This window comes from Amia ocellicauda, chromosome 1 (assembly GCF_036373705.1).
Source record: "Amia ocellicauda isolate fAmiCal2 chromosome 1, fAmiCal2.hap1, whole genome shotgun sequence".
Classification (NCBI taxonomy): Eukaryota; Metazoa; Chordata; class Actinopteri; order Amiiformes; family Amiidae; genus Amia; species Amia ocellicauda.
The window spans coordinates 48175140-48191805 of NC_089850.1; the positions used below are offsets into that span (position 1 = coordinate 48175140).

General features: G+C 42.4%; 1 protein-coding gene across 2 annotated transcripts in view; it reads right to left on the reverse strand.

Annotated features, from left to right (window-relative positions):
• The window catches only part of nectin1a (nectin cell adhesion molecule 1a), a 180940-nt gene that overhangs the window by 23637 nt on the left and 140637 nt on the right, over nt 1-16666 (reverse strand). For both annotated transcript variants that reach the window (XM_066707676.1, XM_066707677.1), the window contains exons 7-8: nt 9039-9132; nt 2230-2334 (exon numbers count right to left, since the gene is read on the reverse strand). In XM_066707676.1, the coding sequence (XP_066563773.1) occupies nt 2230-2334; nt 9039-9132 (199 nt within the window). The remainder of the gene's footprint in view (nt 1-2229; nt 2335-9038; nt 9133-16666) is intronic.

The following is a 16666-nucleotide window of genomic DNA, read 5'->3' on the forward strand; positions in this document are numbered from 1 at the left end:
TCAGTTGGGGAAGATGTGTAAAGCACAGCAAACTTCTATATTTACTCAATCAAGTGCATCTGCAGTGTTAATAAGCACAGTGGGGACAGATGCTTCCCTATTCTCCGTGGATGTTAGGAGGACAGGCCTGCCATGCTGTGCAGCGTTTGCCCCCGGGCCCTGATTCCAGCTACCTGTGACACTGCCAGCGTGACTGACAGCTCACCCTCCCTCCGTTCATGACTGCTGGGACGACTGCTGATACTGCAGCAACTTCTCACTGAATAATTAGAGCAGCAAAACAGCAGCACGGCGGCAGGGGAATCGTCTATGTAATCATCCAGAAGTAAAATTAGTCAACTTTTTAACAAAGCAATTACTCTGAAGTGCCTGTACGCCAACGTAGAAGAGGAGGAGTGTATGGCTCCTGCCGACTGACAGAGGCGAGCAGACAGCAGAGGGAGATTGGGGTTTGTGTCTTGGAGGGGGGGTTGCCGAATAAGCACATTTCAGATGCAAATCACACGGCACGTTTGTGGAAACAAGATCACTGTGCAACTAAAATATATAATAATAATTATTATTATTATAAACTAATCACTATTGATAATATATTGATGATGCACTGATACTCCACATCATAGCTTCTATGAGAAACTGTGTGGTTCTGAGCATAGGGAGGACACAGATAAGGGAATTGCAAGTATTGTCATTTCATTTCAGCCAATAATCTTTTTGCTCTTTAAATCTGTACAGCTCTGCCTACAGCAAACTTTGATTTCTCAATCTAATCCTTTATCTTCTGGGTGATCAGCTGAGTGTTCCTTGAAAGCAAGAGAGATCTCTCAAATTCAAACCATGAAAGAGCTTTTAACACAACAGCAGTAGCTTATACATGCTGCATGGGTACATTTCAACTTAAGGTTTCTCGTAAATAAAGTGTGTTTCATAAACCATATGCCAGAAACAAAAAACTACCACAAAAAATGTGGACTACATAACTTGAATTTGTGGCTTTAGCAATGATGTACACTATTACACTGTATGCAAATCCAGTGAACACACAAAGCTTGAAGTAATCCCTTGCTATTTTCAAACTTGCATAAATCCAGTGCCTATTTTACTTGCTTAAATAAAAAATGAAATACAATTAAGAGGGATCAGGAAAGATTTTGGAAAAAAAAATAGGAGTTGTGCAATTTCCCCAACGCTTCATAAAACAGATTCAATCTCAATCTCAAAGGAATCATCAACTTGTTTTTTTACTTTGTATAATCAGTCCAACTTCTAGATGCAGGGAAATATAATTACACATTGCACGAGCATGTTTAATTACAACACAAACATCCACAGGATTTGCTGATTTCCCTTACGAACATTTACCACAGTAAAACTGCATAGTAATTTGTCAGTTTTTCCATGCATATACTTTGCTTTTGCCATGGTTCACTTTTCCATTTCATGCCTTACTGTGATTTAACTGGAGTTTCCCACACTTCACTGTGATTACACCATTTAAAATATCAGTAAACCTTTATAAGGGGTATTAAAGTTTTATCTATCCATGTCGGCAGCTGTGTACTGGGACTACAGAGCACATGAGCAGGGAAGAGGGAGGAGAGTGGGAGGCTGTAGTTTCACTGACTGATGTTTGGAGATGAGATGTGGGTAGGATGCTGGGGCTGATGGTGTGCAGTAGTGTGCTGCTATACAGCGACAGGCTGCCCACTCCTGTGCCGGACAGTCTGCAGTAGCAGGGCAGAAGATCCACCACTGGGGCCCAGCAGGATTACACAGACAAAGCTTACCACTCCTCCAAAGACTGAACAATTTACAGACAAGCATGTACTGCTGCTGGAGAGGAGGCTACACCATTAATATGCAAGTAAAATGGGTCCATGTTGCGTTTTTAATTTATTTATTTTTCCCCATTTAAATTTTTCAAACAAAGCACAAAAACAGACAATAAGACGAATCCCTCTGTGCTTTAGTCATGTGATTCTCAGACTACAACTCCCTCCCATTAAATACCAGCAGCCGTTTAGGTTTAATGTTTCTCTCATTTTTAGTTTTTGAGTCGTGTACTCCTTTTGTCACTTGAGAGTCCATTACAACAATTACAAATGAAACAGGGAAGACAGAGGGGTCCCCTGAGCAGACACAGGCCTGAAGACCGGCTGTGGACCGGTATGGAGTGCAGGCCGAGGTGGTGGAGGAGGAGTTGGGTCTTCCTGCTGGTGCACTACTCACCAGCTTGTCTGAGTAGGGAGCAGACTCAGAGGGCGCCATGTCATAATATGGAGGCTGAAGGGGAAGCTTCTGCATTTCCTCCTCAGGTTTGTCCAGGTGAACCACCTACGGAGACATCAGAGCCCAGGCGTTGGTGAGGTTGGCCTTTACAGCGCAGAGCAGAGACAGGGAGGTCTCTCCACCCTCTCTTGCTCTTTCTCTCCTTCTCACTCTCCCTCTCTCTCAGAGATTTACCGCCCCCCCCCCACCGTGGCTCCAACCTCACTGTGAAGATCCTGGGAGAGATGCACTTGTGAGGTAAACAGTCACACTCTGCTTAAACTGGGTTAGTTGTAGACACACACATTTTAAATACAATATACACATATATCACAGACTAAAGTACTGGCACTTACTTTTGTATCCCATTTCAGTCAAAAATATACAACTGAAAAATGTTTACCTTTCAATTACAAATTTGAAATTAATTACTTGTCGGATGACGGCTTCAAAAAAAGTGTGCCAACACTCAAGTCTGTGATTGTATAATTTTATATATATATATATATATATATATTTATATATATATACAGTACTGTGCAAAAGTTTTAGGCAGGTGTGAACAAAGCTGTAAAGTAAGAATGCTTACAAAAATAGACATGTTAGTAGATTATATTTATCAATCAACTAAATGCAAAATGAGTGAACAGAAGAAAAATCTAAATCAAATCCATATTTGGTGTGACCACCCTTTGCCTTCAAAACAGCATCAGTTCTTCTAGGTACACTTGCACAAAGTCAGGGATTTTGTAGGCATATAGTCACGTGTATGATTAAACAATTATACCAAACACGTGCTAATGATCATCAATTCAATATGCAGGTTGAAACACAATCATTAACTGGAACAGAAACAGCTGTGTAGGAGGAATAAAACTGGGTGAGGAACAGCCAAACTCAGCTAACAAGGTAGAGTTACTGTCAAAAGTCATACACCATGGCAAGACTGAGCACAGCAACAAGACACAAGGTAGTTATACTGCATCAGCAAGGTCTCTCCCAGGCAGACATTTCAAGGCAGACAGGGGTTTCCAGATGTGCTGTCCAAGCTCTTTTGAAGAAGCACAAAGAAACGGGCAACGTTGAGGACCGTAGATGCAGTGGTCAGCCAAGGAAACTTACTGCAGCAGATGAAAGACACATCATGCTTACTTCCCTTCGCAATCAGAAGATGTCCAGCAGTGCTATCAGCTCAGAATTGGCAGAAAACAGTGGGACCCTGGTACACCCATCTACTGTCAGGAGAAATCTGCTCAGAAGTGGCCTTCATGGAAGACTTGCGGACAAAAAGCCATACCTCCGACGTGGCAACAAGGCCAAGCGATTCAACTATGCACGAAAACACAGGAACTGGGGTGCAGAAAAATGGCAGCAGGTGCTCTGGACTGATGAGTCAACATTTGAAATATTTGGCTGTAGCAGAAGGCAGTTTTTTCGGCGAAGGGCTGGAGAGCGGTACACGAATGAGTGTCTGCAGGCAACAGTCAAACATGGTGGAGGTTCCTTGCAAGTTTGGTGCTGCATTTCTGCAAATGGAGTTGGGGATTTGGTCAGAATTAATGGTCTCCTCAATGCTGAGAAGTACAGGCAGATACGTATCCATCAGGGAGGCATCTGATTGGTCCCAAATTTATTCTGCAGCATGACAATGACCCCAAAAATACAGCGACAGCGTAAAGAACAAGGAGTCCTGGAGGTGATGGTATGGCCCCCACAGAACCCTGATCTCAACATCATTGAGTCTGTCTGGGATTACATGAAGAGAGAGAAGGCTGAGGCTGCCTAAATCCACAGAACTGTGCTTAGTTATTATTATTGTCATTTAGCTGACACTCTTATCCAGGGCAACTTACATTTGTACCCATTTATACAGCTGGGCATTTTACTGGAGAAATCTAAGTGAAGTACTTTGCTCAAGGGTACAACAGCACTGCCCCACCCGGGATTTGAACCCACAACCGGTCACGAGTCCAGAGCCTTCTCCACTACTCCACAGTGCTGCCAAGATGTTTGGGCCAACCTACCTGCTGAGTTCCTTCAAAAACTGTGTGCAAGTGTACCTAGAAGAATTGATGCTGTTTTGAAGGCAAAGGGTGGTCACACCAAATATGGATTTGATGTAGATTTTTCTTCTGTTCACTCATTTTGCATTTAGTTAATTGATAAATATAATCTATTAAAGTCTATTTTTGAAAGCATTCTTAGTACACTTAGTACTGTACTGTACTGCATAGTACTGTATATATGTATAAACACTCACAAATGTAGATATATATGGTGATACCTTGCTGGGCGAAACCCATGGGGACTGCTGTGGGAGGCGGTGCCCTCCCCCAGACCACTGGGAGGTGATTTAGCACCCAACGGGCTGCGTGAGGAGAGGCGGGGAGTGGTGCAGCGGAATGAGGAAGAGCAAGAGAGAACAACAAATTTGAGGCAGCTCTCCCATAAATCACTAAACAAACCTTGCTATGTTTTTAAATTCAGAATGAAACAGTTCAGCCATGAAACCTGGTGCTTTCTAACCAGCCAGGCACCAGGCCTCCAACCTTGCTCTTACTCTACCACCAGAGTATCCCCCCGATTGTCCTGCATATCTTATGAACCATCGGTAGTTCTGTTTGTAGTCTAGATTGAGAACATTGAGAACAGAAGTGAAAACCCACCCCTTTGAATTCATATATGCACAATATAGTAGCTTATTATTCAATCACATACTTCTTAGGTGTTGAATTTATATTTCATTTCACTTCAAAAGTGATGTCTCTGTCAGAATGTTTAACACATTATTTGGTAATGAAACTGCATTATGTATTTCTAAATGGTATTGTTTCATCCACTCACAGGGGACATAGCCCATCAGGTGACCGCTCCTCCCAGGGCAGTCCTTATGTGTCTGGCCACACGGTATCACCATACATATACATATACATATACATATACATATACATATACATATACATATGAACAATGTGATCCTGAAAGAAGAGCTTGCTTTCTTGCTGCTTTGCTCAAGTACATTAGGTAGAAGGCAACAGGCATAACAAAACGCTGTATAGATATAGATATATTCCATTGTCAGTTTAACATTTTGGAAGACATGCAGTTGATTAAACTAATTTCACTGACTACTGAGCCTAGGGGCTAGGTAGGCACCACGAAGGGCAGGGCCTGTAAGACATTGCCTTCGCAGTCGGCTCAGAAACCCATTCTATACCTGCTTTTCTTGCCATTAGCTAAGTTTTGCACATTTTCATGTCTGGCAGGTGCAATCCCATTTCCACAGACACTGTAACACACACCTACAGCACAGGAAGCTCTTGATTTCAGGGACAAACCAAAGCGAATTAAGCCACAGATTTATTTAGTGTAAGAAAAAACCCCAAAAGAATCAAGGAAACAAATTAACAAAACAATCCAACAAAAATAAAGAAATAGACTTACTTTCTTTTTACTTTAGTTTAGCTGGGGGAATGTTTGAATTGTTAGATGTGAGTCATCAGAAGTGTAGGAGTGAGGGGTAATCCTGTGACAAAGCCAGAGTTTCGGTGAAGCTTCTTACAAATGCATGATGTGTTGCGTCCTATTTCACAGGGATATCTGTTCAGTGTATCGAGAACTTTCTCTTTAACTGAAGAGAACTTTTAAAAAAATCAATTCAAGAAAGAAAAAAATAATCTAAACAGAAAGGCAGTACAATAGCCACTTTAAATGCTTTAAAACAGACAGAATTTTTCTACTTCACTTTGTCATGTGAACGGTAGCAGCAATTTTTTTCCTAGTCTATATCTCAGCCATAGAGCCACCAGTTTAACATTTGTGAGACTTACAGATTAAGTATCAAGAATTACTACTGCTTCAGCACAACACTTTTCATAGGCTATTAAATTAGCTGTCTGGGTTTTCTGTGGCTCTGCCAACGAGGCTGACTGTTCAGGTCTGTTCATTACGGACACTTCACATCAGTGTGTGTTGTTTAAACTTTAAAGGGGCTCTTCATTAGGTGAGCTGTCAAGGATCTTTAAGAACGGTTTTCTTTCTTTTCTTTTTATCTGTGGCCTACCAGCTCTGCGCATACTTTTATCAAAGACTTAAAATGGCTTTGTCAGGGTGTTTCAGTAGTCTGCTGCCTGTTGTTTATCTGAAGGTGTCAGTGCTGCACTTTAAACGCCGGCCTTTGAAAGGCCTCCTCTGATGCTCAAATACGAACGCTCTGGAGAATGGCACACGTAAGGACAGAGGCTCAGGGAAAGGAAATATGGGGAAATAAGCCAGGGAGGGTAAGACTGCGGGGAGAAGGAAAAGTAATAACATGGTGACGTCTTTTCAAAGGGTGACATAATGCATGTTGAGGTTTACTGTGCATACTTACCTGAGATTCTCCATTGCGGTCTCTGAACTGTGCTCACCGTGCATGGAAGAGTCCCACGCCCTGGGAGAGACTTCATCTCTGCATGGTGTCCCACATGTGCTTAAACGTGTCTGAGTGACTGTGAGCATATTTAACAGGGCCAAACAGCGTGCTGCCGTGACAGGGAACACGACTGGTCGGATATTGGAAGCAACCAGAACATCTCCCTGTGTTTGTACGGTGTTATCTGAAGGGGAGATGCGAGATGCACGCTCAGACTGATGGCAGGGCATCATCTACGCAGAGGCAATAGCTCGTGCTCTTTCGATGTATATGCATTTGTTAAAATTATTTATTAATTGACTTATTTAGCCACAAGAGTAGACAGCTTGGCAAAAAGGTTATAGTTTAGGTTATGCAAAAGGAAGGTGCAGGGGGGAAGGAGAACAGAAAAGGAAAAACAGTAAAAGAAAGGAAAAGGGTCCCACATTCTCAGGGGTTTTGGATCAGTTTTAGTCCAGCACTTCACTTTGACACGGCGCACTGGAGCAGCCCATGCTGAGACTCCAGCTACTCACAAAACACACCCTCACCACACAGAGTCAAGCTCACCACGCCAACGCCTCATGCCCCGCTCCGGAGCCGACAGTCACATCTCTCACTCTGACTTAATCAGCTCCATCAGGCTTCACTTTATATCTCTTCAGAGCAATAATTTTCATTTAAACTGACCATTAATCCTCAGCGTTCAATGCCACACAGGGAAGCAAATTAATCGCTGCGTTTTTTTTGTTTTTTTTTCTCCATCAAGGATGAAGAACAATCGAATCAAACCCCACAATAGAACGTCTTTCTAAAATAAACATAATGACCACATTCTCCACGATTGCAGGGGTGGTGTTCCTGATTCGGCACAGCAGTGTCAGGGAAATCTCAGAAGCTAGCATACTTATTAGGGCTGTACGGGGTTCAGCTGAAAACACGTCTGCATGCCTTCTCTGTGCAGAGAATATCTGGGTTTTGTTATTCAAATGAGGGGAGGGGGATAATCAGGCACATTTTCAACGTTGCCTTGTTTTGAAAGGGTTTGAAGGGAATCATGCCACAGAAGGTGCTATTTTCTATGTGTTTTGGTTGGACCCCTATTGTGTTATAGATTAATATGTAGCAACAACAACCAGGTGATAGATTGGTGTTGGTTTTCAAAGGAAAAAAAACAAACATACATGTCACCAATACCCAACAGATTTGATCTGCCTTACAAAGCCAGTCCTACAGCATGCTTAAGCTGACACACACCAAATCCTGCCCCCCTCCTTGATCTCAACACATGCGGCAAAGACGAGACCATGCAGAGTATCTTCAAACACTTCTGTTTACCCAGTTGCAGTTCCTCAGAGTTGCAGTTCCTTTCACTCACACAGCTTACCTGATCATCTTCAGTCATACTTTCTTGGACTTCAGGTGTGCTAAAATAGGATTGTGTTAATGCTCTATCATTTCACAGCAAACACAGGCATTCAGCAAGCAGCAGGCCAGTGATCCCAGAGAGAAGACTTCTCAACATTGAACACTGAAGCAACACTGGTGTGCATTACAGATACCCCTGGGAGAGTCCATCAATCTCTCACAACACAACAGACTTATTTTGGTTATTTTATTCACTCACTTATTAGTACCACCTACTGAGAGACGCAACATCCTATTTTTCATTACTGTAACAGGGGACAGGACAGCAGGCACTTTACAATGTATTGAAGTTTAGATTCTTTTTTTTTTTTTTCGCATCCTACATTTCACATCACCCCGGGACTCACACAGGAATCAGTGCCAGTAATCAGACAGCATTCCCATCGCATGGTGACAGCCTCTTGGTGGCAGCTGCATGGGGTCAGAATGAGGACAACCCCTGGTCCAGCAGGTGCTCACACAACAGGGATTGCTGCTGTTGACTCCCCCTCAGGAGTGATACACATCTTGCACTTTCTAAACAACCCACTGAAATAGCCCCCAGCAGGGTGTCTGGGTCGGGTTTCACTGACGTCTTGCCCGCAGCAGGCTGCTCCCTGCTGGCTCATTTGCTTCGCCCATTGTGATGTCAGGTCAGAGCCCTGCCTCCCCACCCCTGACCCTGACACAAACACCACACACTCTATCAAAGCACCAGTAAGGCAGGCTAGAGCTCCACCACTCTTAACAGTCTCATCTAGCCTCCCAGTCAACACAGCTTGTAAGAGCGGCCACAACACAAAGTTTTCAAACACCACTCTCCTCAACCATTCACTTCCGCAGGCAGCGAGGAGGAAACTCAGAATGCCTGTGAGTGTCCTCCCCAGGTGATAGGCAGTAGTCAGAGCAGGCAGGCGTGCCCCCCCCCCCCAAGCGCAGGCCCATGCAGGACAGTAAAGAAAGACCCTACCTGAATATCGTCAGCAGTGAGGTGACTCTTCATCTCAGTGGTCTTCTTCTTGGGTGGGGGAGGGGCTGGTTTGTGGGCAGGAGGCAAGTCTGTCCTGTGGGAGAGGGAAGCACAGGAGATATGGGTCACTCTCAGGCCCAGAAACCACCCTGCCTGAGCATGCCTGGGGCCATGGTATGAATTTCACTTTATTTTTCAGTTATTACAATCAAATTGGGATTTTTTTTTAATACTAGTATATATAGCTGCTGAGTCTTTTTTTTACATGTTGTATTTTGTTTTAATTTAATCCTGGTAATCACATTAGATACACTACAGGAGGGCTGATATACAAGCAGCAGTGTTAGTCTGTGCTATTTCAGTTTTCCTGTGATCCTTCAGCGGTTCACAGTTTTCACGACGAGCAACGGAGACAACATATAATCAAGCCTAAGTCTAACTTTCGGAGCGGAGTGTAGAGGTGAGGAGACAGGAGCGTGGTAATTTACAAGGGCAGTGTGAAAACAGCTGCAGGTAGCTCCTCCAGGGCCAGGTTAGTCTGTGCCCCAGAGCAGAAGGGAGAGACCTGAAAATTGATATTGAGCCTAGAGTGCATGAATTACTTGTCTGGCATTTACAGCTCGAGGACTGTCAGCATGACAATCAGCTCAGTGCACTGGCCTCCTGCCCCTCTGCTCAGGGCCCTGCATGCCTCCTTCCACCCCTCACGTGTCTTTCATTCCATACACTCGTTTATGGGTCTGGACAGCTCTTGCATGGTGGAGAGAGGCCTCAGACCTATCTCAATCAAACCCGACATCTTTACCTCCTGTATCCTTCCCCACTTTTATTGTCCTTGTTTCTGCTTGGTTGCGTTCTCTCCCTGCTCGTCATTCAGTGAAATTATCATGCCGTGTTTCCACGTGACCATTTCATTCTCCTGCTGAGATCTTGAACATTCACCAGCAGAACAACCAGTACACAAATTAGCACTGACAACACACAAAGACAGACAGATAACCACTTTAGGGCACATTTACAAAGGCTAAATAGTATGTGACGTCACAGGCAGGCAGGTACCAAGGGAGGCAGGCAGGTAGGAAGAGATAGACTGTGCAAGATTAAATAAACGAAGACAAGCATTGAGAAAGGCACCTCAGACAGCTGATCAACCAGTGATGAGCTGAGCATGAGTTTGCTTGTGTCCTGCTGCTGGAGAGGAGCATTCAATCATCGCCACAATGGCAAAGCATATTTACCCCTCTAATAACCCCTTTACATAACCTCACGGTATCTTGATGCTGAGCAATGTTTGCCTTTGTCCTGTAATAACCGGCCAAAAGCTCTGAGCCACGACAAGGATCGCTGGCGATGGAGTCTGCAATGCTGCCTTCCAGCCCAGTGGACACTGCAGTGTTCATGTTGTGTCACACGCTTATCCCATTTCCCAGTCATTGCAGCACAGAGGGGACCTGTTATTTCTTTTTAATGTTGTGCAAAAGTTGTCCATCTTATATAAACACAAAGAAATGCCACTGTGCCCCGCCTTCTGTCCCTCCCCCTCTCTGTTCAGCGGTGACTTGTGTCTTCACTCAGCCCCACACACTCAGAGCCAGACTCCCTCCCCAATTAAACAGTAAACTGTTCAAGGAGCGCTCCTCTTAACTTCTGCCTTCATGCCATATATTTCTGCTCCACTTGCAGCCATTAGGACTCAGGGCAGCCATACAGCCAGGGAATAAAGCAGCTGTATAATGACTGTCTGCTCTGCAGCCCAGTATGAAAACCGGCACACTGCTGCTGAACGTCTCTCTTTCTCACACACACACGCATACACACATACGCTCCTTTGGAAACATACACACACACGCGCACGCAAACACACATTCAATCACATACACGCACACACACATGCATACATACCAATGTGGAGTTCAAGGTTCCACAGCTGACTGAAATGTTCTAATTTCACTTTTCTTTTCCCTTCTGAAAGCTTTGACCAGTGCAATGACTAATAGGCCCATGCTGCATATGTAATCAAGTATTGATCTTAAGATGCACTTAATGATATAAGAAAGCAGTAAATCAGAGTAATTTTTCTATTAGGGCATGTTCACACAGGCAGATCCGTCAAACCCTGTTTCCTTGATTCCGATCACAACGAAGGGGTGTGATGCATATCCATATAAATTGCAGCAATCTGTTTTTCAGTTGTATTTCAATATATGAATGGATGAATGAATAACTGAATAACAAAATATATAAAAACAGAAGCTTTACAGGCATGCTACAGTGAGATTGGTGGTTGGGTGATGGCTCTGGTGGCACTAACTGCAGATTCTCTGGCAAATTGCAAACAAAGAACTGCAGGTGGGACCACTTATAACAGGGAGAATGATCCAGTGAGCTTCAGTGAGCACCCTGGAATAGACTGAACCACACCAGACTGTGCCGAGCTTTGTCCAGCAATAAGACATGCACACAAAACAAAAACAAAAATGTCCACGGGCATCAGGCTTTATTAAATGCATTAAGTTTTGCTTTTTGTTTATTTTATTTATTTTCCTGTTTGTCACATCTTGTTTGGTCCTACTTCACAGAGAAGCATACATGCATTTAAATCCTTCTGTGATCATGATGAGCGTATGATGCAAGCTCCACAGAGAGTGTTTTGCCTCTGGACCGAAACCATGCGCGCACTGCTCGTCAGCTCCAGTATGCTCTAATGTGTACGAGACAGGCACTTCGAGCCATTGTCCCCCTCCTCTGCACTGAAGGGAATTTGCTGGTTATCTTTCTCTCCTCAGTGCGACAGTATTACACATGCAAGCTTTTACTTTTTCTCCTCAGAATGTCTTACACACTGTCTAAGAAGTTTCTTGTTTATTTACATATTTTAAAATGTGACTGATTGATTGATCAATTGATTATTGTACTTCCGGCACGATTCAGCATGAATCAGGATGTGTCTGTTCACCCGGCGCTCTGCTGGCTGACATCTCTATTCCAAGTGGATGTCCAGAGGATTTTCAGCACACAGTCACGCAGGTACCTGAGCAATATCCCGCCAGGAGGTACTGTGATGTGAAATGTGACAGAACTGAAGCTCTGCTAGGTGAAGTGCTGTTGTGGAGCTTTCTGCTTGACTAAGTGCAAACTCAACTACTGACACGGGCAACAGAGAGAAGAAGTGACCGTGAACGAGGGGAGAAAAGAAAAAAGTAAAAAAGGGGTAAATAATACATCTCATACTATAATAGTGTAAAATGCATTTCTGAGAACAAATGACAGGACAAAATAGTATATATATATGTGAGTTTTTTTGTTAATGTTTTTTGGCTACCCTAGTTTAAAGATGGAGTAATAAGAAAAATAAAAGTTAATTATATTTGGCCTTGAGGAGTAATTGCTTTATCTGTGCTGACTATATACATGATTAGAAAATGTTTGTCTGTATGTCTTTGCCTCCGCCTCAGTGATCAGAACTATCCCTGACACACAGGAGTCCAGCGCACTAACACGGCACGGCAGTATCATGACAAGACCTGGGCCTTCAGATAAAAGCCCCCAATCGATGCATCTCTCCAGCAATCAGCCGCAGCCAGACTAGATCAAGGCCGTGGTGACACAGGGAGGGGCTGCCGCTGGTGGTGGAGAAAGGCTAATCGGAGAGCTGAGGTGCTTAACACACAAACCCAGGGAGGCTGTGCAGGAATTTCACCTTGTTCTGCCTCAGTCTGCAGAGCACAAAAGGATCAGGGTGGCTTAACATGGAGTGAGCGAGCAAGAGAGAGAGAGAGAGAGAGAGGAAGTTCAGAGGGGTAAAAAACAAGACTAATCCCAGAATTGAGAGGAGTTAGCTGAAAATAAACAAGTCTGAGAGTGTGCAGCTTTACAATGATGCCCTGGTTAAAGGCTGTGACATATATATAACAAACTTATATAACACAAACGCACACAAACCGATCTCAGACCTTTAAAAAAGAACCTTAAAGCTCTGTGCTATTGTATACTACATATATTTATGAACATTATTCTCAGGGCCCTCCCCCCTTTTCACTGCTGAACAGCATGCAAGACATAACTGAATGGAATTCCAGTCCCTCGTAGATTTCTCTCTCTCTGGAATACATGTGGGCCGATGCTCACTTTGTGTATGATACACTCTGTGTTTCAATTGATTGTTGCATGATCACAATCTCATTGTTAATTAAAATGCAAATTATACTATAATTATACTTATAAGAGGGGGTTAATATGCAGTCCCTGCTTGATCATGTGGAGCAGATTACCTGCCAGTTCCATACGTGTGCAGTCCTGTAAAGGAAGTGTGCATGTGCACACTGCAAACCCCAGCCACAGTCACAAACATTGGCTACAGTTCTGCAGATCAAACGAAAATTAAAAAACAATCTGAGTGACAGCATACAGACTGAAGAGCCATTATTCCTGATTTATTGAAACTGCTTTGATAGTGTACATATGATGAATATGCTACAAAGTCATGTAGTCCAGTACAAAACTGTTAGTGCACTGATATATATTTTGCATTTACAATATTAATTACACATGATTATCCATCACAGAGGGGATCGATGGAGACCATGCCTTATTAATGTATTTGTCAAAATTATGAATATTAGGACTTAGGACCTAAACCAGGGCAACTTACAATTTTCAGTATTACTTATAATTTATGATGATGATGATTATAATTATCATCAATGATTTGTATTGCATTTGATGATAATATAATAACATTATTCCAGTCCCTCACATTGAGAAACTCAATAACTAATTCAAATCTGATCAAAAAACATATGGATAGCAAGCAACGATGCCAACTGTACATTTGTATGTGATCCTGTAATTCCTAACAATATGTTATAAAGGCTACTAGATCATTTTTACCAGTTGACTTGATCTGGAAGTAAAAAAAGCAAGAATAATACTTTCATTTTTAATATATATATTTTTTTATATATTATACCTGGACGTGTGAGAGACTGAGGTGAAAAGGCTTCACCTGACTGAATTTATAATATTTAATACATTATTATAATAGTATGTAAACCAGCTTTTAAATGAGTGACACTGCAACAATTATGATACTACTCAATGTGCCTACGCTGTACCAAGGCAGACGTGAGGAGTTGCTGTTTGTTGACTTGATAAGGTGTCAGCTAAATTAATTAATTAAAACAATAATTGCATTATTTAACACTGAAATAAACTGAACAATTAAACTGTTTGTTATGAAAATAGATCAGAGAAGGGGGCAATAAGAACCTAAAGATTCAGTATCACAGGAGAAAGTTCAGATTTCATAATGACCGAGACTGAAAGTTTGGGATATTCCAGAGGCTCTGGATTATTTAAGTATTTTGTGCTGCTTCAATCTGTTCACCGGGTTTCAGCTGCAGTTTTGTAGCTAAGGAAACCAAACCTCTGCAAATCTGATGCTTGTAAAAGAAAGAACAGACGGAAACTCTGATACAATAGGACATCTTTTTCTTTGATGAGCACAGAATTCCAAGATTTGGATCGATGTAGGGTCAAAGATTTACATTTTCTCCTGCCCTGAGACACTGTCAATGCGAGGTACATGTGGAGTACATTTAAAAGCAGGATGGCATTAGTATGAGTCATGTGTTTAATCACTGGTACAAACAGTACCAGCATCTGCAGGGAAAGCCTTGAATTGAAGTAAAAGGAGAGGATGGAAATGGAGACTGAAAAATTGGAAAACAATAACAGAGCCAACACTTTGAGTATTTGTGGTCACTAGGCGCACACCCTGTAGGAGAATCTTGTTTTTTTTGTTCCTGACATGTTGGAGGTGAAGCTTGAAAACAAAATAAAACCTCTAATCCTGGCTGCAGCAGTGCTCTGGGGTATTAGCTGTCTATCACCTGCTTAATGCCTCTGTTCACACTTCCTGCATGCCTGGGTAGGAAGAGAAGCACACGGGCTTCGCTCCTCCTCAGCTGTCCATTACTGAGCCTGCACCGCTATTGTACCAGACTTCCTTGCGATTTCTAGTGTCCCTGAAACACAATTTAGACCAAAATTGCCCATTCTGCTCCCCACATACTGCAGGTTTGTAAATAAATAACCATCTCACTTCACGGCAGCTTTCCTTCAGCAGATATACAGCTTGGCATCTGCTCCTATCAATAACTTTTATAGTGCTTTACATCACCAGGTCGCAATCTGTTGTAGGAACAAGCTTGTTTATTTTCTCAGGACAGTTTTAGCATCTCTCTCTGGGCCCTCAAGGTAATCCAGTGATACCGTAGAAGGTAACACACCAGAAAGTGAGTAGGCACAAAATTCTCAGTCATACTTGTGGTATTGTTATACGAGTTGAATGGAAATTCAAAAATAAAAATAAACAATACAATAAAATACAGCTGTGAATACAAACTCAATACATTTTTCCATCTGTTCTGCAGACTTGGAAAAGTAAAAATTTGCTTTAAAAATGTCCACAACATAACAACTTGATATATGACTGTGGTTTCTTTAAACCTCCTTGGAAGGGACTTCCATGACATTTGTTAATTACAATTTAAATGCTTAAAGGAAATGTCGGGGCAAGGTGGCTTTTTCTATGGCTTTTTCAGAGTGAAATCCATCTGGATTAAGAGATTAAAGTACACTGTATGATCACTGAAACAACTGGTACATATGTGGCAATAGCTCTTTTAAAATGGATAGATTTTTCCATGCAGAACACCCAAGGGATTTTTATAAAATGAGGCTAAAACATAGCAGATTAGCATAAATGAAGACAACCCAAACCATTTAGTATATCTCCACTGGGGGCTAAACTACAACATGAATTACATTGGTCAGGGGGTCAAACTAAAGGTCAGAGTCTGATTTATCCAATGGATTTAATGTCGCTCAGCCAACACTTGCATTTACTCAATAACTGGCGTTACAGTATAAATTCAAATTGATGGTTTTCGGTGTCTCTCAATTTGTCTATCTGCTTGGCATTCAGAACATCACACCTTTCATCTATAATAGTCCCAGCTAGCAGCTGAACAATGAATACATTAGATGAATTCTGGCTGAACACACGGTTTTGGACAAGCCCAATACGTTATCATTAGAGACTAGCTAATGTGTCAATATTTCATCATCCTTTTCAGAATGGCGTGTTCTCTGGAAATTAACCATTTACAAAACAAGCAAGATATTATATGTCAATCGTTGCATAACATGAACCTAATTAAACTTTGTGGCAGAATGACAAAGAAATGGAGAAACACAAAAGCCTTGTAAATCCCACACTAGTGTGATTGGTAAGCAAAGCACAGGGCTAAGCACTGCATGGTAGAAAAGTCAATTTGAAACCATTACTGGTAAAATGCATCACAATTGGGTAACCAGATAGTGGTGGGTGGAATAATTGCACTTTTTTTTTTTTTTTTACCTTTGTCTTATATTATATATTTTGTCTCACTAACACTTCAAGGTGCAATTTTAAAGTTACAGATCAACCCTTTAGATAAGTAACCTGACAGGCCGTGCATCTCTACAGTGCAGTGGAAGTTCCCAGTGATCCGCAGTGTCTCTGTGGTCCTTTACAGCTCCTGGTGCACAGTCCCCTCGACAGCACAGCCTCTGAGCATGCACAC